Genomic DNA, 26893 nt, shown 5'->3' with positions numbered 1-26893 from the left:
AAAACATACCCAAACCATGGCCTAAACTCGTCGCGAACATCACTCTACATTTGCAATAAAACAATGTCCTGAAATTTTACATGAGTTCCTATGTACGGTTAGCACTAACGATGAATATGACATGCGACCACCCTGTGTGGCGCAACTGGTTCCGTCTTCAAAGCTTCTCACCATATTAGGGAATGTGGAATGCATGGAGACGAAACCATCATAACCAGGTAGGGGTGTTCCTATGACTAAGCAATCAAAAAAAGTTTCGATATTTTGATTCAGTGGCAGCTATACATAAGAGTATATATGGATTATAATACTTAATAAACATTGCAGGTATTATTCTACGTACAACTTGTTTTTCCCTGTATACTACGTATCAATGAACTCTGCTCCCCTCGGTTTCTATCGCCCAGTCCTGCGCTAGACCAGCCCTCGCTGAGGTGTTGGTGGACTGTACCATGTTTGTTACAGTAAAGGCGTGCTTACATATATTTCAAATACTAGCTAATGGTAGGCAGCAATTTAGATACTATTTTAGTTTTAGTCGCTATGGTGTGTTATTGATACATGTAAGGCTCGTAATTACATTAGTAACAGGCTTTTGTTTTATCTGACGTCCCCCCATGGCGCCAGTGATTGGTGTCTTCCACGGCCCCGGTTAGTGAGAAGCACTGGCACACGGGCCTCGGGCAGCTCTGCGCTGCCACCTGCCGGCTTCGGGCTCTCTCAAGCGGAGAAACCGAGGAAACGGGGGTTGAACTTGGGCGACGTTGTGATGTTAGCGTAGTACGGGCCCGGTGGCTGCGCTGTCGTATGTAGTGAATGAATGTGAGTACGCTGCATTGTGTTGGGGCTGCTGCATATAGAATGGCCCGTCAATGGGGGGAGGTGTATCAGGAGTGGAGCTGTTACCCATAGCAACCAATCAAATCGTTGCTTTCATTTTTAAAAGGACCTCTGGGATATGATAGCTGGGATCTTATTGGTTGCTTACATAACTCTCCCCTATAGGGCCCAGACTATGTGGGGACTGTGGCTGGACATAGTGACATTGCCAGACATTGCCATGTCCTGCTGCAGCTAATGGAAGTGATTGGGCTGCATTGCAAACTGTGACAGGCCTGACCAGATGTCTTATTGGTGTCTGGCAGCTGTCAGGTAGCAATGTAAACCCATTGACTTTCAATAAAGGAGAATGCAGACAAAAATGAGCTTTTCCCCCTATCCACAGGATAGGGGATTAGTAGCTGATCGCGAGGGATCTGACCGCTGGGACACCCCCATGGTCTATGGTATCGGACCCCGGATCTCTCAGTGAGGAGCGTGTGCTCCATTCATTTCTATGGGAGCGCTAATGATGCCTGAGTCTGTACTTGGGTCTTTTCAGCACTCCTAACTTAGAGCCGGGTGCCGGTCTAGAATTGGCAGGGGTCCCAGCGGTCGGATTTCTCATTTAACTGCAGCAGCAAATGGAAGCGAATTGAGTTGCAACACGCAAGAGGCCATGGCCAGAAGTCCCATCTTTGATATCTGGCAGTTGTCAGGTTGAACCCGTTGACTTTCATTAAAGGGGTACTCCGCCCCTAGACATCTTATCCCCTATCCAAAGGATAGGGGATAAGATGTCTAATTGCGGGTTTCCTGCCGCTGGAGACCCCGCGACCTCGGCTGCAGCACCCCAGAGATCCGGTGCATGGTGACTGGCGATGCCGGGCGGAGGCTCATGACGTCATGGCTATGCCCCCTCAATGCAAGTCTATGGGAGGGGGTGTGACGGCCGTCACTCCCCCTCCCACAGACTTGCATTGAGGGTGTGTGGCTGTGACATCACGAGTGGGACATGGCCGTGACATCACGATCCTCTGGGGCTGAAACCGACACTCTAAACGAATGCTGGGTGCAGCATAGTGATCACGGGACCACTGCGATCAGACATCTTATCCCCTATCCTTTGGATAGGGGATAAAATGTCTAGGGGGGGGGTACCCCTTTAAAGGTATACTCCGCTGGAAAACATTTGATTTTAAATCAACTAGTGCCAGAAAGTTAAACAGATTTGTAAATTACTTCTATTTAAAAGCTTAATCCTTACAGTACTTATCAGCTGCTGTATACTACAGAGGAAGTTATTTTCTTTTTGAATTTCCTTTCTGTCTGACCACAGTGCTCTCTGCTGACACCTCTGTCCATGTCAGGAACTGTCCAGAAAAGAATAGGTTTGCTATGGGGTTTTGCTTGTACTCTGGACAGTTCCTAAAAAGAAAAAAACTTCCTGTGGAGAATACAGCAGCTGATAAGTACTGGAAGGCTTAAGATTTTTTTATAGAAATAATTTACAAATCTGTTTAACTTTCTGGCACTAGTTGACAAAAAAAAAAAAAGTTTTCCAGTGGAGTACACCTTTTAAAGGGGTACTCCACTGGCTAGTGTTCAGAACTAAATGTTCCGAACGCTGTTTTCACGCTGCGGGGGTCAGCCATGCCCCTCGTGAATTCATGGCCAGGCCCTCTCAATGCAAGTCCCCTCAATGGCCGACCCCTGCAGCGCGGAAATAGCATCTGGAACATTTAGTTCCAAACACTGGCCGGTGGAGTATCCCGTTGGCTGTCCAGGCATACTGGTAATTGTAGTTTTGCAACAGCTGGAAGTCCACAATTTTAAGACCACTACCCTTCCTAGTAGCTGATCAGTGGGGGACCCCCGTGACTATTGTAATGGAGGTAATTTGAGCACACTGCCGCTTCATTCACTTTAGAGACAATCACTCTTTCATTAATTCTCTATGGGACTATTGAACATTGTCCAGGACTGAGCAAGTCCCAGAGAGAATGAATGGAGCAGTGGTTGAGCATGCCGCTCAGTTATAGCAGGGGGAAGTTTTCTTCCGTTCTCATGATCGGTGGCGGTCCCAGTATTTTGACACCCCCATTGATCAGCTGTGGATAGGAGATACCTTTTAATCTTGGCATAGCCCCTTTAGGGTGTATACACACGTACAGTATCCTTTGCATATTTCATGCGCAGGATTTGAAGCTACAGAGTTCAGTGTAAACTAAATGATTGAACACAGGATCAAATCTGCTGCATCAAATATGCGCAGGATGCTGTACGTGTGCATAGATCCTTAAAGGGGTACTCCGGTGAAAACCTTTTTTTCTTTTAAATCAACTGGTGGCAGAAAGTTAAACATATTTGTAAATTACTTCTTTTAAAAAATCTTAATCCTTCCAGTACTTATTAGCTGCTGAATGCTACAGAGGAAATTCCTTTCTTTTTGGAACACTGATGACATCACGAGCACAGTGCGCTCTGCTGACGTCTCTGTCCATTTTAGCAACCATGCATAGCAGATGTATGCTAAGGGCAGCATGGTGGCTCAGTGGTTAGCACTGCTGCCTTGCAGTGCTGGGGACTTGGGTTCAAATCCCACTAAGGACAACAATAAATAAAGTGTTATTATTATTATTATAGTAACGTCAGCAGAGAAAACTGTGCTCGTGATGTCATCAGAGAGCATTCCAAAAAGAAAAGAATTTCCTCTGTAGTATTCAGCAGCTAATAAGTACAGGAAGGATTAAGATTTTTTAATAGAAGTAATTTACAAATATGTTTAACTTTCTGCCACCAGTTGATTTAAAAGAAAAAAGGTTTTCACCGGAGTACCCCTTTAATGTTGCCCTTATGTAATGATGGCTAGGGCTGCACGGTCTCCTTTCCTAGGTTGTGTCTGAAGTCCCATGAAGTGTTACATGATGCTTTATAGCAGCGGTCACCAAACTGTGGACCTCTAGTTGCTAAAAAAAAAAACTACAACTCTCAGCATGCCCCAATTTGGCTGTCCAGGCATGCTGAGAGTTGTTGTTTGCTGTCCAGGCATGCTGGGAGTTGTTGTTTTGCAACATCTGTAGGCCACAGTTTGGAGACCACTACTTTTAAAGTTTTTTTTTGTGTTCAAACGAGCGTCATGGATTCCGTTTTCAGATGGGATACCAGCTATCCTGGTGCTCCCATTGACCCTAATGGGGTCATGGGTTCCAGTTCCATCCTAAAAACTGGAAAGTCTCACTGGTCCCTCCATAGGAGAACCATTGTAGTATTGATAAAACTGTTACCTCAGGGATCAGCTGATATTGTCAGGGAAGCGGTGAGCAAATCTAGTATGACACAGGGCCCATTTATCTGAACTGGCGACGACCATGTACCAAGGGCATTATACTGCCAGGGCGGTATCTGCTCTTTAAATTGGCTTTCCTTTTTGGTTAAAGAAGTGAAGGATAAAATCAGCTATGATGAAAAATTACAAGACTGTGCTTTCTTTCAATGAATAGAATAGAAATAGTTCAAATCCATAGGCCAGTGTTTTCCAAACAGTGTATCTACTAGTTTTGCAACAGCTGGAGACACACTGTTTGGATAACACTGTACTAGGCTGAAAACAATGCAGCTTTGAGCTAAGAAACTACTACAGTATATCCAGTCTATATGATTCCCTGTGAACTAGGAGGCAGAAAGGATTTGCAGATCCTTTTACCTGATGCAGTGTAGCAGAGCGATATTAGTTGACAAAGAATTGTCTAGACTGGAAACAGCTGTAGTGTTTGTTTAGTATATGAGCAAAGGAGCTTTCAGTTATTGACAGCAGCCGAAATGTTGCCATTTGTATTGTAATAAAGGAAATGTTTTGCATTGAAATCCTATTCCTTGGATTTTATACACATTTACTGACAGCAAGCAGAGCTCTTGAAACTACAAAGAACCAGGATAGGCCTAGTATACTGATTGCATGTGTATATGTCATTGACTACCGTATATACTCGAGAATAAGCTGACCCGAATATAAGCCGAGGCCCCTAATTTTACCCCAAAAAATCCAGGAAAAGTTATTGACCCGACTATAAGCCTAGGGTGGGAAATACATCATCCCCCCATCTAATCATCTAGACCCCCGTCTTAATCACCCCCCCCTTCATCATCACCGCCTGTCAATCCCTTCATCAGTGGTCTTCAACCTGCAGACCTCCAGATGTTGCAAAACTACAACTCCCAGCGCTGTCCGGGCATGCTGGGTGTTGTAGTTTTGAAACCTCTGGAGGTCCACAGGTTGAAGACCACTGCAGCCTTCGTCATCATCCAGACCCCCCCCCCCCCCCCCCCACTTTTGTTTTGTACTCACCTTCCCTCGGTGGGAAGTTAGGGTGAGCTGGTCCGGGCCATCTATGCTGCAAGGACCGTCCGGTGGGGAGGGTTAGTCGTTGCGGGCTGTCCATTTTCACCGGGGGGGCCTCTTCTCCGCGCTTCGGTCCCGGACTAGTGACGTTGCCTTGACGACGACGCACAGGGACGTTGCGCATGAACGTCCCTGTGCGTCGTCAAGGCAACATCACTACTCCGGGGCCGGGCCCGAAGCGTGGAGAAGAGGCCCCCCCCGGTGAAAATGGACAGCCCGCAACGACTAACCCTCCCCACCGGACGGTCCCTGCGGCATAGATGTCCCGGACCAGCTCACCCTTCCTCCCCACCGAGGGGAGGTGAGCACAAAACAAAAGTGTGTGGGGGGGGGGGGGGGGCTGGATAATGGCTGTCCGGGCATGCTGGGAGTTGCTTTTGCAACAACTTGACATTGACAGGCGGAGAGTTCACTCGAGTATAAGCCGAGGGGGGCGTTTTCAGCACGAAAAATCGTGCTGAAAAACTCTGCTTATACCCGAGTATATACGGTATTATGATATATGGGTAGCACCGGTCATCTATAAACTTTATAACGTTTTTATTTTTTCTATATTCTCCAGATTGCCAGTTGCCAACATGAGCGAGTTAAAAGATTGCCCGCTGCAGTTCCACGAGTTTAAATCTGTGGACCACGTGAAGCTGTGCCCCCGATACACGGCGGTGCTGTCCCGCTCAGAAGATGATGGCATCGGCATTGAGGAGCTGGACACCCTTCAGCTAGAATTAGAAACTCTACTGTCCTCAGCCAGCCGCCGACTTCGTGTTTTAGAAGCAGAGACGCAGGTGAGGAGGAAGACTCCGTTCTGGGCAATGAATTACTGAATCATATTATTTATGTCAACTTGTAAAAAATCCAGTTTAGTCATTTCCTGTGTTATGTGTTGTCTGGGAAAGCTGGACATAACCAAAATGGCAGCTCTGAAAGGAGAGTTCACAAAGTTTTTCCAGACTATTACATGGACGATCTGCTCAGTGAGGCCTCGGTCACACATGGCAGTTTTTAAGCCAAAGCAAATAGTGGATTCAAAAGGAATGTGAAATATATAATGGAAGAATTCATACCTTCTGCTGGATCCACTTCTGACTTTGGCTTAAAAATTGCAGTGGCAGTTTAAAAAAAAACAAAAAACTGCCAAGTGTAAACCTTGCCTCAAATGGGTTATTCTAGCAATAGAGAAACAGAGCTAATTTCTTCCAAAAACAGCACCACGCCTGTCAGCAGGTTGTGTTTGGTAATACAACTTGGCTCCATTCAGTTCAGTGAAATTGCAAAATCATATCCAACCTGTAGAAAATGTGGTGCAGTTTTTTGAAGAAAACTGCTCTGTTTTTCTGATGCTGGATAACCCCTTTTAACCCCTTAACGACGCAGGACGTAAATGTACGCCCTGGTGAGCTGCTACTTAACGCACCAGGACGTACATTACGTCCTATACATAACCATGAGCATCGGAGCGATGCTCGGGTCATGCGTGGCAGGTCCCGGCTTTTGATAGCAGCCAGGGACCCACTGGTAATGGCGGACATCCGCGATTGCGCAGATGTCCGCCATTAACCCCTCAGATGCCGTGATCAATACAGATCACAGCATCTGCAGCATTGCGGACACTAAAATGGATGATCGGATCACCCGCAGCGCTGCCGCAGCAATCCGATCATCCAGAATGGCAGACGGAGGTCCCCTCACCTGCCTCCACTGTCTTCCACAGGTCTTCTGCTCTGATCTGCGATCGAGCAGACCAGAGCAGAAGATAGCCGATAACATGATCAGTGCTATGTCCTATGCATAGCACTGAACAGTATTAGCAATCGAATGATTGCTATAAATAGTCCCCTATGGGGACTATTAAAGTGTAAAAATAAAAGTAAAAAAATTTGAAAAACCCCCTCCCCCAATAAAAACGTAAATTGTCCCATTTTCCCTATTTCACCCCCAAAAAGTGAAAATAAATAAATAATAATACATTTTATATACATATATGGTATCGCCGCGTGCGTAAATATCCGAACTATTAAAATAAAATGTTAATGATACCGTACGTGAACGTAATAATAAAAAAAAGTCCAAAATAGCTGCTTTTTTATAACATTTTATTCCAAAATTTTTTTATAAAAAATGTATTAAAAGTTTTATATAAGCAAATGTGGTATCAATAAAAAGTACAGATCACGGCACAAAAAATGAGCCCTCATACCGCCGCTTATACGGAAAAGTTATAGGTCTTCAAAATAGGGAGATTTTAAACATACTAATTTGATTAAAAAGTGCAATAGTAATAGAAAAGTATGTTATCATGGGTATCATTTTAATCATATCGACCCAAAGAATAAAGAACACATGTCATTTTTACCAGTAAATTGTACGGCGTGAAAATGAAACCTTCCAAAATTTGCAAAATTTAAGTTTTCTTTTTAATTTCCCACACAAATAGTATTTTTTTGGTTGCGCCCTACATTTTATGGTAAAGTGAGTGATGGCATTACAACGGACAACTGGTCGCGCAAAAAAACAAGCCCTCATACTATTCTATGGATGAAAATATAAAAGTTATGATTTTTTTAAGGCTACTTCCATCCCATGCCCCCTCTTACCTGGAGTCCCCAACACAGGTGCCCCAGTGATGTCACTGTACACTGCCCATAGGACCACAGCCAAGTACTGCACTCGGCTGTCATGTGTACCCCATTTAAACATGGAAGCCAGCGCTCCAGTCATTCTCTATGGGGCCACATCATTGTGCTTGAAAATGTTTGGCGACCATATAAGGAATGAATGAAGCAGTGCTGGGCATGCACAGTATGAACCATTCATTCCAGGGACAGTTTTATCTCTGTACTCTGGGTCAGTGGGGGTCCAACTGACAGGACCCCCATTGACCCGAGAACAGGGACAAAAAGCTTGTTGTTCCCCTATCCTGAGGGATCTGTGTCAAGTGGTATCTCTGGTTATGCAGCGTACAGAGGAGTTGGTGTCTGATCTTTTTCATCTTTACACTAGATCCTGACAGACTGGCAGGATAAGAAAGGAGACCGGAGGTTTCTGAAGCTTGGGAAGGAACATGAGCCTGGTACGCCAGTTAAACACAAACCCAAAAAGCCAAAGCTGGAAGGTAAAGGAAGTCACGCATCTGGGACAGGCCCAGGAAGACCCAAGTCCAGAAACCTACAGCCAAAAATCCAGGAATATGAGTTCACAGATGATCCAGTTGATGTTCCTAGAATACCTAAAAATGATGCCCCAAACAGGTTGAGTAAAAATTATTGAGTGCTATTAAAATTACATCACACCTCAAATACCTGTTATGAATTGTTACATCTTTGAGCACTTTTTTTTTTTTTGCATGAACCAGAAAGACCAGGATGAACAGTACTACATGGTTCAGCAAAAAAAAAAAAAAGAACAAAACAGTTTTCTGTTCTGTTTAAATCAGTTTGTTCTGTATATAATTATCATTGGATTATCAGATCAATAAAACATTCTCTTGTGATCTGTTTCAGATTTTGGGCTTCTGTTGAACCATATTGTGCAGACATAACAGGAGAAGAGATAAAGGTTCTGGAGGATCTTCTGAAGACGCCAGAGGATGAGGCTGACTACTACAAAGTATGAGCAGATTTACTCCAAAAGAATCATCCTATAGGGATCACCACTACAGGGAACATGTAGTACTAATACCCATATGTTATACACTACACCAAAAGAAAAGGGTATAGAAATCTATAAGAAGATAATTTTTCATGCAAAACATCTTTATCAATCAATAAAATAGAACTGGCACAGTATGATAGCAACATGGATGACAATGACATGGGGAAGGTTGTTACATAGTTACAAGCCATAGAAATTATAAAGAGCAACCTATCATAAATTTATAAATGGAATACAAGTGTACAAAATAATCAGATAGGGAACATAAATAAGGAACCAGTACCCACAGATATAGAAACCTTACCCAGGTCAATGTCAGACCCCTACATATGTTTTGCTCCGTTGAGCTTCCTCAGGGGGCGTGGTCACCAATGGGTCGATGCTGGCCATTTATATTGGGCCTCAACCAATCACATACACTCACACATTAATAATTAAACCAATCCTGGAAGTTCATGTGAATAAAAATGGCGCCAAGGCAAAGCCCCAATACCTGACATTGTTGGTAACATTGCAGCAGCATATCCAGCAAGTCCTGCGAGAACACCGCCGCCGGCAAATCCCGGCCTCATTCACCGGAGGTCGGACCGCAATTGGGGTCATGTGACTGTGAATGTCTATCTGTATATGTGGCCAACGTGATACCTTGCCACATATACAGATAGACTTTGGAGCTCTAGTCATGTGACTCACAGTCACATGACCCCACTCGCGGTCAGACCTCCGGCGAATGAGGCCGGGATTTGGCTGCGGTGTTCTCGCAGGACTTTGTGCCCTGCCGATCACGTGACTGTATTGCGTGTTTCCGGCCGGGCGCGCGGACCTGCATGACGCTGCTGCAATGTTACCAACAATGTCAGGTATTGGGGCTTTGCCTTGGCGCCACTTTTATTCATATGAACTTCCAGGATTGGTTTAATTATTAGTGTGTGAATGTGTGAGTGTATGTGATTGGTTGAGGCCCAATATAAATGGCCCCTGAGGAAACTCGACGGAGCGAAACATATGTAGGGGTCTGACATTGACCTGGGTAAGGTTTCTATATCTGTGGGTACTGGTTCCTTATTTATGTTCCCTATCTGATTATTTTGTACACTTGTATTCCTTTTATGAATTCATGATAGGTTGCATGAAAAATTATCTTCTTATAGATTTCTATACCCTTTTCTTTTGGTGTAAAGTATGAGCAGAGCTGCATGTTCAGCCAACATAGAGATAAGCTGTTGAATAGCTTTGGAATCCTTTGCCCTCAGAACTTCTTTTAACCCCTTGCCGCAAAACGCCGTTCATAAATGGCGCTGCGGCACGACAGGGTTATGAAGCGAGCTCAGCATCATACCGCATGGTCCCGGCTGCTATCGGCAGTCAGGACCTGTGGCTAATGACGAACATCGCCGTTCAGGCAGATGTCCGGCATTAACTCTTTAGACACGGCGATTAAAGTTTATCGCCGCGTCGAAAGTGAAAGCTTCCCGGCAGCTCAGTCGGGCTGATCGGGATCACCGCAGTGAAACCACAGTGTCCCGATGAGCTAGGATGCACGAGGAGGGTCCCTTACCTGCCTCCTCCGTGTCCGATCTCCGAATTACTACTCCGTACCTGAGATCCAGGCAGGAGCAGTCAAGCGACGATAACACTGATCATGGCAATGCTATGGCAATGCATTGATCAGTGCCTGCAATCTGTATAATGCATGTTATAGTCCCCTATGGGGCTATAACATTGCAAAAAAAGTTAATAAAGATGATTTAACCCCTCCCCTAATAAAAGTAAGAATCGCACCTTTTCCCATTTAAAAAAATAAACAGTGTAAATAAAAATATATGTGGTATCGCTGCGTACGTAAATGTCCGAACTATAAAAATATATCGTTAATTAAACCGCACGGTGAATGGCGTAAGCGCAAAAAAATTCTGAAGTCAAAATAGCGTATTTTTGGTCACTTTTTATACCATAAAAAATGTATTAAAAGCGATCAAAAAGTCAGATCAAAACAAAAATGGTACCGATAAAAACTTCAGATCTCGGCACAAAAAATGAGCCCTCATAACGCCCTGTATGCGGAAAAATAAAAAAGTTATAGGGGTCAGAAGGGGACATTTTAAACGTATTCATTTCTCTATCGGCTCCATTGGGGGACACAGACCTTGGGTATATGCTGTTGTTGCTAGGAGACTTGACACTAAGGAAATCAAAGTCGGCTCCTCCCAGCAGGATATACCCGCCTACAGAGCCTGAGGTAATCAGTTTTAGCTTAGTGTCGCAGGAGATGGACACTAGTCTGGGGTTCTCCCCAGACTTGGTCTAACTTTTATTTTTATTTTTACAGAATAGGGACGTTTAGTTTTTCTTATTCCCTTTTTATTTTCCTTTTTTCAGGTGGGGACTCAGGAACATAGCGTTCACTGTTTCCCCATTTGCGATTAAGGGGGCACAAGCATCGTGGATGTACTGTCAACCCCCTCTCGCCAACGGCCAGCGTCTGGGGTTGTACCTTATGGGTCTGGGTCCCCCACCTTTCCCTGCTCGTCTCGCTTTTCAAGCCCAACATGATGCAGGTGACAAAAAAGCTGGCTGAAGACTTCATGAGGTGAGTTCTTCAGATTGAGGTGAGTATTCTCCCCCCTTTTTTCTTTCAGGTGCGGGGGCTTGCGAATGCTGGAGACCCCCTGTTTTGGTCCCACTCCTTTTTATTCTATCTAGTGGAGATCCCTATTGGGCAAGGGTTCCCTAACGTTTATGGGGGGCACTTGGGAATGCAGGGGACTAAATGGCGTCAGTGGTGTAGGACTGTGTATATGGATTCTCTTTAACAGTTATTCAGCAGCCGCGGCTGCCTTTTTTACTTTAGCTTCCTCTGTGCTCTGGCCGCGTCTTGTGCGACGCGGCCGGAGCGCAGTTTACTTTCTCTTTCGCAGCGGCCCACTGCGCCGGCATTCTCGCTCGCTCCCGTTCCCCTTCACTCACAAATGCTTCAGGGACGGGAGCGGGCGCCATTATTAGCCGGCCGCCTCCTTCTTTCTCGGCAGAGTTCGCGCCCTAAGAAGAGCGCAAATCTCTCTAGCCAATGGGGACTGAGCAGGGATCTGTTAGCCAATCAGAGGCGCCTCAGCCTAATCCGGCCCCTCTTTTCTGATTGATCCGGGCGTCCCTGCCAGTGTTCTCTCTCCCTTCTCGTTCCTTTCCTCACAGCAGCTGCCTGAGGGGACACGGACGCTGGTGAGGCTGTTTTATTTTATTTTATTCATGTCCGAGCCCAGAACTGTTCCTTCCTCTAAACAGGTACCTGGGGCCCTGGTCACCTACTACTCTTGTAAGGGCTGCAACTCCAAAATGCCTGGGTCTGCTGTACCCACTTGTTCCGCCTGCACCACTGCACCTCCTGACCCCCCTGGTATTCCTATTCAGGATGCTCCCCCAGACCCAGCGGGCTCTGCTGCCCCTCCAATATGGGTGTCTTCCCTCTCTGTCTATTTCTGACTTGGCGCAGGTCTCCCGCTCCGTGGTGACTGCCTTAGAGAGGTCTTCCTACACCGTTCCCCCTAGAGAGCCTCGCTCTCCCTCACCCTATTTTAAATGCTCTCACAAGCGTAATAGGGATCATTCCTCTGACTCCTCTCCGGAGTCTTTGTACAGACGTAGGCGCTCCTCTCATTGGCACTGTCCCTCTGCTACGTCTTCCAGCAAGTGTCTTTCTTCTAGAAGACGCTCCCCAAGTCACCGTTCTGAGTCTCCAGAACGGCGTGCCGGCTCAGTGTCTCCCTCTTCTAAGGCTGCCTCCACCCGTTCCCACTCCCCTGGAGAACTACACCCGTTCCCACTCCCCTGGAGAACTAGCTGATGAGGCTGCTTCTGTCTCTGACTCAGAAGATCATGCAGACATGACCAATACGGTGGACTCATTGATTTCGGCCATAAGAGACACCTTTCACCTAGAGGACCCAGGAACTTCGGACGCTGTCCCAGAAGTTTCCTTTTATCGTGGCCGTCCGGCACCCAAAATGTTCAGCTCCCATGCTGAATTTGAAGCCTTGCTAGAGTCTGCCTGGAGGCACCCTGGCAAGAGGTTTCAAGAAATAAAGAAGGTTCATGCGCGTTATCCCTTTGCTAAGGACCTTATGGCCTGGTGGACCTCACCTCCCACAGTGGACCCACCAGTCTCCCGTCTATCTAAGACCACTACCCTACCTTTGTCCGATGCTGCATCCTTTAAGGATCCAGCGGACAAAAAGGTGGAAACCTTGGCTAAATTTGCCTTTGAGGCTACGGGTTCATCTCTTCTCCCTACCTTTGCCTCTGCCTGGGTTTCCAGGGCCCTTGCGATTTGGGTTTCCCGACTCCGCCAGGGCATTTCTTCTCTAAAAAGTCTCTCACTGAGCTTCCTTTTACTGGCTCTCGGCTTTTTGGTAAGCGCCTAGACGAGATCATCTCGGAAGCCACGGGGGGAAGAGTTCCTTATTACCTCAAAATAAGGCCAGTACTACTACCTCCCGCCGTAAATCTACCTTCTTTCGGTCCTTTCGGACCTTCGGGGTCACGAAGGGGACTAGGCAGGCGCCTTCACGGGACAAGAAGGCTCCCTTCTTCCAGGCTCGCCCATCCTGGAAATCGGATAGCCGTTCGGGCCGTTCTGCGCCCAAGGCGGGTACCCGCAAACCCACCTCTGCCTGAAGGGACGCCCCCACCCGCGGATTTTTCTCGGGCGGGAGGTCGTTTGTTACTCTTCTGGGACGTCTGGACCACACAGGTGCAGGACTCCTGGGTCAGAGACGTGGTGTCCAACGGTTACCGGATCGAATTTGCCTCTCTTCCAAAGGATCGTTTTTTCCTTTCCCGAGCTCCGCGATCTCCCTCTTTGGCAAAGGCCTTTCGGGGTGCACTTCAGTCCCTCCTCATTCAGGGGGTCATTGTCCCGGTTCCTCCCAGGGAACGCTTTCGAGGTTTTTATTCCAACCTCTTTGTAGTTCCCAAGAATGGGGGTTCTGTACGCCCAATCTTGGATCTAAAGCTTCTCAACAGGCATCTCCTCCTGCGCCACTTCCGCATGGAGTCTCTCCATTCGGATGTGGCGACCATGGATCAGGGGGAGTTTCATTCCTCGGTGGACATCAGTGATGCCTACCTCCATGTTCCGATTTTTCCGGGACACCAGCGGGTCCTCCGATTTGCTGTCCCGGAGGGACCTTTCCAGTTCGTGGCTCTCCCCTTCGGCTTGGCCACAGCTCTGAGGGTATTCACCAAGGTCCTTGCGCCGGTGATCGGCCTGCTATGTGCAAGGGGGGGTCTCAGTGATCCCTTACTTGGACGACCTTCTGATCAAGGCTCCGTCCAGAGACCAGAATCTAGAGAGCCTCACCCTCACTCTTCAGGCTCTGTCTCACTTCGGTTGGTTGGTCAATCGGGACAAGTCCAACCTATCCCCCACACTTTTCTAGGACTTCGGTTCGACACCCGGTCCGCCCAGGTTCACCTCCCATCGGACAAGCGATTGACCCTTCTGTCAGGGGTTCGTATACTCAGGAACCCCTCCCCAGTGTCCATTCGATTTTTCATGGAAGTCCTGGGTCGGATGGTGGCGGCCATGGAGGCCGTTCCCTTCGCTCAGTTTCATTTTCAACCCCTTCAACTTGCGATTCTATCCCGGTGGGACAGATCTCCATTGTCCCTCAATCGCAAGATTGTACTTCCTCGGGCATCTTGCCGCTCCCTTCTGTGGTGGCTCCGCTCCCCCCTGCTTCTTCAGGGATGCTCCTTCCTGCCCCTCCATTGGCTGGTTGTCACAACGGATGCCAGCCTTTCGGGTTGAGGGGGTGTCTTCCAAGACCATACAGTCCAGGGCCTTTGGTCTCCCAGGGTGACACTCTACTCGATCAACATCCTGGAACTGAGAGCAATCTACCTTTTGTCTGTTACATTGGGAGAGCCTTCTCCAGGGCCGCCCAGTTCGTGTCCAGTCGGACAACTCCACGGCGGTGGCATACATCAATCGCCAGGGCGGCACCGGCAGCTCGGCGGCGATGGCCGAAGTTTCCAAGATCCTTCCCTGGGTAGAACTCAGGGTTCCGGCCATCTCGGCAATTCACATTCCAGGTGTAAAAAGTTGGGAAGCGGACTTCCTAAGCCGGTCCTCTCCTGACCCCGGCGAGTGGTCCCTTCATCCGGAGGTATTTGCAGAGATCTGCGGCCTCTGGGGCCTCTTTGCATCCTGCCACAACAAGAAGGTTCCCCTCTTTGTGTCAAAGTCACGGGACCCCCCTGCTCTAGCAGCGGATGCACTGGTAATTCCTTGGTCGGGGTTCGCCCTTCCTTATCTGTTCCCTCCTCTTCCTCTCCTTCCCAGGGTACTGAGGAAGCTCGGAGCGGAGAACATTCCCGCCATTCTCGTGGCTCCAGATTGGCCTCGGAGGGCGTGGTAAACCGACGTCGTCCGGCTCCTGGACGATGTTCCGCTGCGCCTTCCGCTTCGTCCAGACCTTCTCTCTCAGGGTCCCCTGTGCCACCCCAATTTACCGTCGCTGCATTTGACGGCGTGGCGGTTGAGACCGCGGTATTAAGGGCCCGTTGCTTCTCAACACAGGTGATTCGCACCATGCTCAAGGCACACAAGCCCTCTTCCGCAAGGATTTACCACCGTACCTGGCAGTCTTATTTTCCTTGGTGCGAATCTCAATCTCTTTCTCCAGTCATGTTCTCCCTTCCTCGACTTCTTTCATTTTTGCAGTCAGGGCTGGATCAACAATTAGCTCTCAGCTCCTTAAAGGGTCAAGTGTCTGCCCTTTCCATTCTTTTCCAACGCCCTCTGGCATCTGATTCTCATGTTCGGAGTTATCTTCAAGGAGTGGCCCACACGGCTCCTCCTTACAGGTCTCCTACACCTCCTTGGGATCTGAATTTGGTCCTTGGCGCTCTACAGGGTGCCCTTCGAACCCCTCAGGGAGGTTTCCCTTTGTCTCCTTTCCTGGAAGGTGGCTTTCCTTATGGCAATTACCTCCATCAGACGGGTTTCGGAATTTGCGGCTCTTTCTTGCCGCTCTCCCTTTCTAATTGTCCATCAGGACAAAGTTGTTTTTCGTCCGGTTCCTTCTTTCTTGCCTAAGGTGGTTTCTGCCTTCCACCTTTAATGAGGATATGGTCCTTTTGTCACGCTCCATCTCATCCCGGGGAGCGTTTGCTTCATAAACTTGATGTGGTACGGGCGGTGCGTACCTACCTCTCTGTTACATCTTCTTTTCATCAGTGTGATTCCTTTTTTGTTCTTATGGACGGTCACCGTAAGGGTCTACCTGCCTCTAAGGCGACCATTTCGCGGTGGATTAGGTCTGCCATTTCGGAAGCTTACCGCTGTAGGAGGAAGACCCCTCCTTTCAGGGTTTCAGCTTACTCAACGTGTTCTGTCGGAGCTTCCTGGGCTCTTCATGACAGAGCTTCAGCCTCTCAAGTCTGTAAGGCGGCTACCTGGTTGTCCTTGCACACTTTTACTAAATTCTACCATGTTCATACCTTTGCATCCGCGGATGCTAGTCTGGGCCGTAAGGTGTTGCAGGCGGCGGTGGCCCAGCCTGCCTCTTGATTGTTTTTTGTGCGCACCCTAGGGAAAGCTTTGGTACGTCCCAAGGTCTGTGTCCCCCCAATGGAGCCGATAGAGAAAAAAGGGATTTTTGTCTTACCGTAAAATCCTTTTCTCAGAGGATCCATTGGGGGACACGGCTCCCGCCCTTTCTTTGGTGTTCCGGTTTTGGTTACCTGTCCGAGGGTGTGTTCAGTTAATTTTTTTTTCTGGTTACCTCGGACTGGTCTTGGTTTTCTGTCTCTCGGTCCTCTCCTACTGCTTGGGGACTAAACTGATTACCTCAGGCTCTGTAGGCGGGTATATCCTGCTGGGAGGAGCCGACTTTTTGATTTCCTTAGTGTCAAGTCTCCTAGCAACAACAGCATACACCGAAGGTCTGTGTCCCCCAATGGAGCCGATAGAGAAAAGGATTTTACGGTAAGACAAAAATCCCTTTTTTCATGCATGTAGTTATGATTTTTTTCAGAAGTACGACAAAATCAAACCTATATAAGTAGGGTATCATTTTAACCATATGGACCTACAGAATAAAGAGAAGGTGTCATTTTTACCGAAACATGTACTGTGTACAAACAGAAGCCGCCAAAAGTTACAAAATTTGGCTCTGAACAAAGATGACGAAAAATAACCAAAGAGTTTTAAGTCTATTTGGCATCTATGAGCAAGGCGAGGGCTACATAATGACATAGGATGCAATGTGGCTACAATGCCAAGGGATCCTAGTCCCTATACTGTGCCTCATTGTATAGCATCCGTTTACAGAGAAGGCGTGATATGGTATCCCATGTTATGGGGAAGGGTTAAACATCTTGTGTTAAGTTTTTCTTTTATAGAAAACATAATGTTACACACTTATTTCAGATTCCACCTCTTGGGAAGCATTACTCCCAACGTTGGGCTCAGGAGGATTTACAAGAGGAACAGAAAGACGGAGCCAGGGCCTCTATGGCGGGAGACAAGAAGAAAGGGCCTTTAGGACCACTAACCGAGCTGGACTCCAAAGGTAGTAGTCCCCAGAGCTGATAAAGAAGCTTCATCCTCTTAAATGCTATTTCAAGACTAATGGTTTAATAACAAAAAATCTCCTGTTCATTGTGGTAGGATGATTTCTTCATTGGTTAGCCATTTATGCCTCAAACGTTTTATTCTTTTCTAGCTGTAGGCGAAGCATAGCTAAATTACATTAGTCATTTCACAATGCTTCCCCCCCATATTGTAGATTCCTATTGCTCCTCCTGTTAGGTTTTTACATTGAATCTATTGCATTGCCTGCTCTCTCCATGTGACGTTTTAACTGTAGACCCACTTAAAGGAGTTGTCTTATCTCATGATGTCTTTCTATATAAATGGCTCACTATATCACTTATTTCCTTCACTACAAAATTTCCCCTGTAGTGCAATGTTTAACTGGACACAAATGCTGTCAATCACTGTGTAGCTATATACAGCTCTCTATATACTTATGTCAGATACCTGAGTGTAGAATATTCCTGTGGGGAATACATGTATTTTATGGGGGAGGGGTATTTTGTCCTTGTCTTTGGTGTGTGTGTGTGTGTGTGTATATATATATATATTACATTTTTGGGTAATGAAATGTAGGTTTTATATCAATTACTGAGCCACCAAGACTGCCACATGACTGCTTAGCCTAGAAAAGGCAGAGATTTACCACAAAACTATATAGAAATCTTTTTAGCTTCTCCTGCTGCATAACATGATGCCTGTAGATTGGACTTTATTTTTAATGTGACAGGTTCCTTTTAAAAGAGGTAAGAAACCCTGAAACGGCTATATAAAGGTTGGTCTCTCTTCATTTTGGAAAATATTCTTGTTTAAAGGCTCTTATATTTACAGGGTAGCTACATCTATAAGGCCCTGTTCACACTACTCGGATTTCACTTGTTATCTTGTTGATAATATTGATCTCAATGGGATTCTGCTGCTCAGTTCACACAACTTCCAACCCTGAATTGGATTCCGCTGGTATGTTGAACATGCTTAATCTCCCGGCGGAATCTGCCTGAGAAGTCCTGGCACTACACTGTAGTGAATGGGACAGCGCTTACTGTTCACGAACATTAAGTGCTGATTCCAGAAAAGGGTGCTCTAAGCAGAATTCATGTGGAAATTCTGGTTGGGAATTCCGTAGGGTGAACAGACCCTTAGGTGGCACTAGAGAGTTAGTTTACTTCCTTTTGGAGGAGAACTAATTTGCACAGCACAACGTCTGACTCCCTCTAGAGGTCTTATAATATATTAATGTCCTGGCTGCTTCTAGATGTCGACTCAATGCTAAAGAAGTCTGAATCCCAGCATGACCAGCCGGAGGATGGCTGTCCATTTGGTCATCTGACACAGCGTCTACTGCAGGCTCTTGTTGAGGTAACTGAACTATGCTCTTTTAATTCCTATGTGTCACAGTAGGGGACATTAATCACACCTTGACCTGAAAAGACTGAGATTTTTGTCTTTGGTATGTGAAAGTGGTTAGATGTATATATGTTAATTACGGTCTCGACCACAGGAAAATATTATTTCCCCAATTGAAGATTCCCCTATTCCTGAGATATCTGGGAAAGAGTCCGGAACTGATGGAGCCAGTACATCGCCACGAAGCCAGATGAAACCATTCAGGTATAATAATATATACTTGAGTATTTTCACATTCAGTCACAGGGAAAGCTGGGTAACAATGAGTTTGTAGTGATGGGAGCACCCTCTATCAGTGTGACCATCTCGCTCTATATGTATATCAGTGGGTACTGTGTAATGCCTTGATTCCTCTACAACTCACTGTCTTGTAGTAAATAGTTTGGTGTAATTTTTCTCCCAGTGCCCCACATACAAAGTCTTTAGAAGTCAGAATTAAGGAAGAGTTGATAGCCCAGGGTCTACTGGAGTCTGAGGATCGACCAGCTGAGGACTCTGAAGATGAAGTGTTGGCCGAGCTCCGCAAGAGACAGGCAGAGCTAAAAGCTCTTAGTGCTCACAACCGGGCCAAGAAACAGGAACTCCTGAGGTAACTTATACAAGTTTTTCTTTTTCCTTCCCCTTTGGTGTCTTTAATAGCAAAAGGTTTGAAATTGTATATAGAAGTGGGCAACAGCACTCCACATGCATAAATCCCCTTAAAGAATTTTATTGACAATGCAATATTTCGGCTGTCATACCAGCCTTTGTCATGCAGACTTGGCAAAAGTGGATGTGACAATGGAAACATTGCATTGTGAATAAAATTCCTTAAAGGTATTAATGTGTGTGGAGTGCTGTCACCCTTCTCTATATTTAATTGTTACTCTTTAATTGTATCTCTAATGTGAATCTCTGGGTGTGTGTGTAGGGACGGCTGGGCAGCATTAGATGACAGTGGGCACACATGTTAATCCTGCTCCTCATTTGTGCCTGCTGTCATCTCGTGATGTCGCCCAGCTTTCCTGCACCTACAGCTTTTAAGCGTTCTGTTCGTGTTGATAGGGATGCACTGCTGCCCTGCACCATTCTTATCTCCTCAGCTTAGCAGAGCAGCGGCCACAAGCACTGTTTCTCACCTGCATTCTTTCTTCATTCAAGCAAGCCCTGTATCAGAATGTCACCACTGACATTCCATATACATGGCTACGTATCTCAGCCCAGAGATGACAACAGGAAGCGCTTCCCTATCTTAGGACACACCCTGTATATGGAAGGTCATTGGTGGGACTTTTAGTGTGCAGGGCAGGGCAAGCCGGGTGGGTCGTAATGTTAATGCCAAGCCGGTCATATGCCTGCCCTGGTGCTACATTTCCGGCTTAGTGAATCCAGCCTAAAACTCAACGCAACTTATAACAAAAGTGCATCAGCTGTTTAGTATCCGACGTTTATTCTTTCTCGGTCGGCTCCATTTGGGGACACAGAGACCGTGGGTATATCTTGCTGACACTAGGCATACAAAAAGAAGTCGGCCCCTCCTGGCAGGATATACCCCGCCTACTGACTCTGAGCTAATCAGTTTTAGCTTAGTGTCAGTAGGAGGCAGACACAGGTCTGGAGTTCTCCCAGATCTGGTCTTCCTTTTTATTTTCTAGCTAGGGCCTGTAATTAGGTTTTTCTCTCCTTTTTTCTTTTCTGGTTTTTAGGTGGGGGTTCAGGAGCATGGCGCTACCTGTTCCCCCATACACGGATAAGGGGCACAGGGCATAGGGTATGCACAGTTAACCCCTTCTCGCCAACGGCCAGTGCCTGGGGTTGCACCTTGGGTTCGGGTCCCCCTATCTTCCCTGCTTGTCCCGCTTTCTCAGCCTAATATGATGCAGGTGACCATAGCTGGCTGAAGACATCTTAGGTGAGTGTGGCTGTATACAGGGTGAGCATATTCCTCAACCCCCCCAATTAACCACCCCCCCCCCCCCCCCGCCTCCCTCCCTCTCCCTCCCTCCCTCATATTCTCTATCCTTTCCTGGGCATTTGGGGAACTTTTTCTTTACTTATTTCTGGGGCTTGGGGCTGGGGATAGTGTTTTGGCTCAAGGCTCACTATCAAAACTGTCGGGGATCGCGGGGCAGCTTCCCTTCCCACTCCCCGGCACTGCATACTTCCTGCAGCAGCCTGTACGTTTCTTTCTTTAGCGTGCTGACCGCAGTCCCTGTCAGCAGGGATGCGATTGTGCGGCTGGCCGCATTTTACTTTCGCCCGCTCCATAGACAGTGAGCACAGCGGGTGAAAAACTACTTGATGCTGCGGCCTGGTCCGAGATTTAGCTCCGCCCACTCACTGTATGTGGGCGCGCTGGCGGGGCTCCTGCCCTCCTCCTGCTACCGGCCTGTAGTCTTCTTATGCGCGCACTGGGTCACTGGTGCACCTATCAGCTAGGTGCGTACACTTTGGGGGGGTCATCTATGGTACTCCTCCCCCTTCTCCTCCAATGGGGTCCATCCTGGTGTGGAGGTACCTTCCTGGGTCTGTGCAGCTCGCACCTCCCCTTCCATCCTCTGCTCTGCGGACCATCTGACTTCAGCTGCTGCCTGCCTCTTCAGCTCCGGTCTCAGGACAGCTCAGCCTACTGCTCAGCTCCAGCTGCGGGACACAGAACCTGGGTGAGATTGCTCCATTTTATTTGCTGTCTCCCTGTTTACTAGCCCCTATGTCAGATCCCAGACCCGAACCTCCTCCCAGACAGGCAGCCGCAGCCCTAGTCACCTACTACTCTTGTGTGGGCTGCAAGACCAAAATGCCCGGTGGTTCCACTGAATCCACCTGCTCCACCACGCGCACCATCCCTCCTGGACTTTCTTCTCAGGATGCCCCCCTGGAACGCGCGTTATTCAAATTCCCCCCTAAAGAGTGGGTTTTCTCCCTTTCCCAGTCGATTTCTGATCTTGCTAGGATCTCAAGGACAGTGGTTTCGGCCTTTGAGCTGTCTTCCCTGCACTCTTCCCCCAGGGAGGGGGTAGCGCCTGAGCCATGCAATCGGGATAGCCATTCTTCGCGTAGATCTCAATCCTCATCCCCAGCTCATTGGCAGCGCCCCCGCTCCCTCAGTGATCGTCCCACTCTCCAGGGGAATTAGCGGATGACATGTCAGACGCCACCTCTGATCAAGAGGAGCACTCTGCAGCGTCGGATATGGCAGACAGCTTGGTGTCAGCCATCAGGGACACGTTTCATTTGGAGGACCCAAGAACGTCAGACCCTGATCCGGAAGTGTCTTTTCGCCGCTCTCGTCGTTCCCCCAAGGCTTTAATTTGACGCCTTGCTAGACGCAGCTTGGAAGGATTCGGATAAACGGTTTTAGAGGACCAAGAAGATACAAGCTCAGTTTCCTTTTTCCCTCAGGATCTGATTTCCAAGTGCACGATGCAGCCAGCAGTTGATCCTCCGGTTTTGCTTCTGTCCAAGTCGACTAATCTTCCTCTGGTGGATGCAGCGTCCTTTTAAGGATCCGGCGGACAAGAAGATCGAGAACTTGGCAAAATTTGCCTTTGAAGCGGCAGGTTTGTCCTTGTTACCTACCTTCGCTTCCGCCTGGGTATCCAAGGCTGTCTCGGTTTAGGCTTCACAGCTGCGCCAAGGCATCCTGTCCAGCGATCCTCGGAAGGACTTAGATCTTGTCAACTTTCTAAGGCTGGGGACTTCCTCTGTTCGGCTGCTTTGGAGTCCGCACGATGTACGGCCTTTGCCTCAGGTAACTTGGTTGTGATTCGTCGCTCCATATGGCTGAAGGCATAGGATGCAGATGCTGCTTTGAAGAAATCTCTGAGTTGCCCTTCTCAGGTTCTTAGCTTTTTGGGAAACGGCTAGATGAGATCATATTAGATGAGATCATATCCATTTTGGATCTTAAGTTTCCCAATGCCACTTTCGCATGGAGTCCCTCCGCTCGGGGAGTTTCTTTCCTAAGTAGATATCCGGGATGCCTATCTTCAGGTTTGCCCCAATCTGCTCTCCCAGGGTCCTCTCTGCCACCCCAATTTACTGTCTCTGCATTTGATGGTGTGGCGGTTGAAACCGCGGTTCTGAGGACTCCGGGGGTTTTCTTCCGGGGTTATTCGCACCATGCTGTGGGATCGTAAGCCTTCCTCTGCTGGGATTTACCACCGCACTTGGCGGGCCTATTTCAGGCGGTGTGAGACTCAGTCCGTCTCTCTGGTTATCTTTTCCATGCCTCCTTGCCTTCTTGCAACCCGGTCTGGATCAGCGTTTGGCGCACAGCTCTCTTAAAGGTCAAGTTTCGGCTCTTTCTATTCTATTTCTATTCCAACCCTCACGTCCGCACCTTCCTGCAGGGTGTGGCCCATGCGGCTCCGCTGTACTGGTCTCCCACCCCTCCTTGGGATCTCAACCTGGTACTCGGTGCTTTGATGAAAGCACCATTTGAACCTCTTCGGGGCGCTTCACTTCGCGTTCTTTCCTGGAAGGTCGCCTTCCTCATAGCCATTTCCTCCATTAGGAGGGTGTCTGAGCTGGCGGCTCTCTTGTCGCTCTCCCTTCTTGGTCCTTCACCAGGACAAGGTTGTTTTTCGGCCACCTCCCTCCTTCTTGCCCAAGGTGGTCTCCTCCATTCACGTGAACGGGGAGATCGTTCTTCCTTCCTTCTGTCCAGCTCCATCCAACGCCAAGGAGCATTCCCTCCATTGTCTGGATGTGGTTTACGCTGGCCTGTTCTATCTTTCCATCACCTCCACTTCCGGCAGGATGACGCTTTCTTTGTGATTCCGAAGGGTCATCGCAAGGGTCTTCCGGCTTCCAAGGCGACTATTTTGTGGTGGATCCTTTCCACCATCTCGAAATCGTACTGTTGTAAGGGGCTTCTTGGGCGCTACGCAATAGGGCTTCGGCCTTGCAAGTTTGCAAGGCGGCCACTTGGTCGTCTTGGCACACCTTCACCAGATTCTACCAGGTGCACCCTTTTGCGTCCGCTGATGCCGGTTTGGGTCGCAAGGTGTTGCAGGCAACAGTGGCTCAGTCTTCTGCCTGATTCTGTTTTGGGTATTTCTCTCACCCTGGGGACTTCTCTGGTACATCCCGCGGTCTCTGTGTCCCCCAATGGAGCCGATATTTTTTTAAAAATTATTTTTTAAAAGGTTACCGTAAAATCTCTTTCTCGGAGGATCCATTGGGGGGACACAGCACCCATCCTTTTGTTTTGGTTACTATGGTTTGGTTTTCTGTCCGAGGGGTAGTGTTCGGTTATTTTTTGTCTGGTTCTCTCAGACGCCTGTGGTTTCTTTCTCTGTCGGTCCCCTCCTGCTTTGGGACTAAACTGATTAGCTCAGAGTCAGTAGGCGGGTATATCCTGCCAGGAGGGTCCGACTTCTTTTTGTATGCCTAGTGTCAGCCTCCTAGTGGCAGCAAGATATACCTACGGTCTCTGTGACCCTCAGAGAGCATTAAAAAAATCTACTTTTCTGAACGTCGGATGGGGGGGTATGCAGCAAGATGTGTTCCTCTGTCGGGCATGTTTACCCATCTGGTGTCCAACTTGAGATGCCAGATGAATGTGAACTGTCCAATTCAAGTGAATTTCCCTTTGGCACTTTTTAGCAAGCATGCAGCATTTAAACAGTTATGGCATATATACCTGGTGGTCCTACGACAGACTGTAGCAATAAAATGTCATCTCATAATCAATGTAATGCTTAAGTATAACATCGAAGTCATTGAGTGACTTCCTATAAATGGCCCCTAAATGCTTAAAACAAGTTTAAGTATAAAAAAAAATGTCCCTTCCCAATAAAAATTCTAATTGCACCCCCCATTTAAAAAAATAAATAAAATAAAAGTAACAAACTATTTATCAAATTCCTGATTCCGTATGGTCAACAGTGTAAATGCAAGAGTTGAAATTGCTAATTTTTGGTCCCATTCCCAATGCAAAAAATGAAAAATCACGCTGGTTGTTAAACAAAATAAATAAAATCCAAACTTTTTTGCTGGCTTCTAGATTCAAAACAAATTTGTCAGTGGGGGAGATTTATCAAAACCTGTGCAGAGTAAAAGTTGACCAGTTGCCCATAGCAACCAATCAGATGTTCTTTGATTAATTTTTAAAAAGGCCTCTCAAAAATAAAAGAAGCGATCTGATTGGTTGCTATGGGAAACTGGTGAACTTTTTCTCTGCTCAGAATTTTTGATAACTCTCCCCCAGTGAGTTGACTATAGACCATACAGAAACTGTAATAATCCTCATCCCATGTTCTTTCTTTAGATTAGCAAAAGAAGAAATGAATAAACAGGAGCTTCGGCACAGGGTACGCATGGCTGACAATGAAGTTATGGACGCTTTCAGAAAGATCATGGCCGCACGGCAGAAAAAAAGGACTCCAACCAAGAAGGAGAAGGACCAGGCTTGGAAGGCTTTGAAGGAAAGGGAAAGCATATTAAAACTGTTAGATGGATGAACAGGAAAGAGGAGAGGACCCTTTTATGTACTTGAACCAGCCGCTCTGCCATTGTGGAAATGTAACTATTTGTCGCTTCTTTTTCTGAACTTGTTGCTGTCTCGAAGAAGGAACTTTTACATTTGTTTGTCTTATTTTTGTGTTATTTTATTGTGCCTATGTTCGTTTGTTCTTTTTTTTAATAATGACCTTTATGTGATGACAATATTTTCAAAAAAATATTGGTAAAATAAAATGACCTACGAAAAAGGGTGCTTTGTATGACATTTGCAGATGCTGATATCACAACCAATTTAAAGTGCCAAAGTTTTAGTTGCATTTGTATTTAAGAGTATCAGAGTATTTAATCCATAGCACAGTGTGGTGACCTTCCCTTTTTTGAGCATCTGATAGTCTACAACAGTGGTTTTCAAGTGCGGTCCTCAAGACCCCCCCCCCCAACAGGTCATGTTTTCAGGATTTCTTTAGTCTTTACAGATGATATAATTGTGGTGATGCCTGATTCACTGACCAGAATTATCACTTGTGAAAGACTAAGGCAGTCCTGAAAACATGACCTGTTGGGGGTCTTGAGGACCGCGCTTGCGAAACACTGGTCTGGAAAGTCTGATGATCCAAAACTTACAGCACATAATTGGAATATAGACTACAATCAGAAAACTAAACCACAAAATTATTACAAAAGTTTATTTTAAAGGTTTTGCAGATCTTTCTCATTGGCCAATCCTCAGGTGAATGAATAGAAGTGGATGTAGAAAATAGCCTTTTTTTTTTCGACGGTGCTGCCAGTTTCCGGAGGAGAAGAGGAGTCAGACAAGGTAGTTCTTGTACATCAAAACTGGACCGATTTATTAAGTTCAGGCGAATAAATACAGGATAATGAGTTTCAGAGGTCACCGTCTCCTCCTTCTTCAGATCAGTGATAACATGGTATAAGTGTAGAAGGTAACAAGTGCATGGTATAAATACAGTAGAAAAGGGTGCCAAAAATATCCAGGGAGGGGTCAGTATGCTACATGACCAGGGATCATATACAAACAATGAAGAGAAACAATTGCATAAATATCAACAGAGGCAATATATGGTAATACAATGTGAAAAATACATAAGGTGTGCAGAAATTAATAATACAATCCAGCCAAGGATAGAAATAAAGGTGGTCTGTGCTGTAACATATCCGGGTTACAGCTGGGATGTGTGTACAGAGGTGGCATGGAATGTAGCACTTCCTGGTCAGAGGAGGATCCACAGGGACAGCTGCAATTAGGACGCGTTGCTATGGCTGCGATAGACACGTCCATAAAACGCCCCGTGTTTTTTCATACCTACTATCCTGCATTCCATTCCATTTTTCATCATACTCTGACATTGTTCTGTTAGTTTATCATACTCTCGGGAGAATTATCAAAACCTGTACAGAGGAAAAGTTGCCCATAGCAACCAATCAGATCACTTCTTTCATTTTTTAACTAGGCCTCTACAAAATGAAAGAAAAAAAATCTGATTGGTTGATATTGGCAACTTGGCAACTTTTCCTTTGCACAGGTTTTGATAAATCTCCCCCATTGTCGC

The 26893-nt window shown here is 46.9% G+C and overlaps 2 protein-coding genes across 5 annotated transcripts in view; one reads left to right on the top strand and one right to left on the bottom strand.

The window, feature by feature from the left end:
- Positions 1-715, bottom strand: part of ARPC4 (actin related protein 2/3 complex subunit 4) — a 32085-nt gene extending 31370 nt beyond the window's left edge. The window contains exon 1 of the mRNA XM_056524713.1: positions 581-715. Coding sequence (XP_056380688.1) covers positions 581-619 — 39 coding nt within the window. The 5' untranslated portion in view covers positions 620-715. The remainder of the gene's footprint in view (positions 1-580) is intronic.
- On the top strand, positions 46-25673 carry TADA3 (transcriptional adaptor 3). Of its 4 annotated transcripts, none has more exons than XM_056524709.1 (9): positions 46-218; positions 5784-6006; positions 8222-8469; positions 8722-8827; positions 17304-17448; positions 18724-18827; positions 18970-19079; positions 19279-19464; positions 25129-25673. In XM_056524709.1, exons 1-9 carry the CDS (start codon positions 190-192, stop codon positions 25319-25321), a joined length of 1344 nt encoding a protein of 447 aa, XP_056380684.1. In that variant the 5' UTR covers positions 46-189; the 3' UTR covers positions 25322-25673. The 4 variants fall into 4 exon arrangements, with proteins under 4 accessions (XP_056380684.1, XP_056380685.1, XP_056380687.1 ...); XM_056524710.1 differs by having other exon boundaries at positions 17304-17445; positions 25129-25653; XM_056524712.1 differs by lacking the exon at positions 46-218 and adding an exon at positions 419-504.
- Positions 25674-26893: the final 1220 nt, after the last annotated feature.

Source organism: Hyla sarda, chromosome 6, assembly GCF_029499605.1.
Source record: "Hyla sarda isolate aHylSar1 chromosome 6, aHylSar1.hap1, whole genome shotgun sequence".
Lineage (NCBI taxonomy): Eukaryota > Metazoa > Chordata > Amphibia > Anura > Hylidae > Hyla > Hyla sarda.
This window is presented reverse-complemented; position numbering and strand designations above follow the sequence as displayed.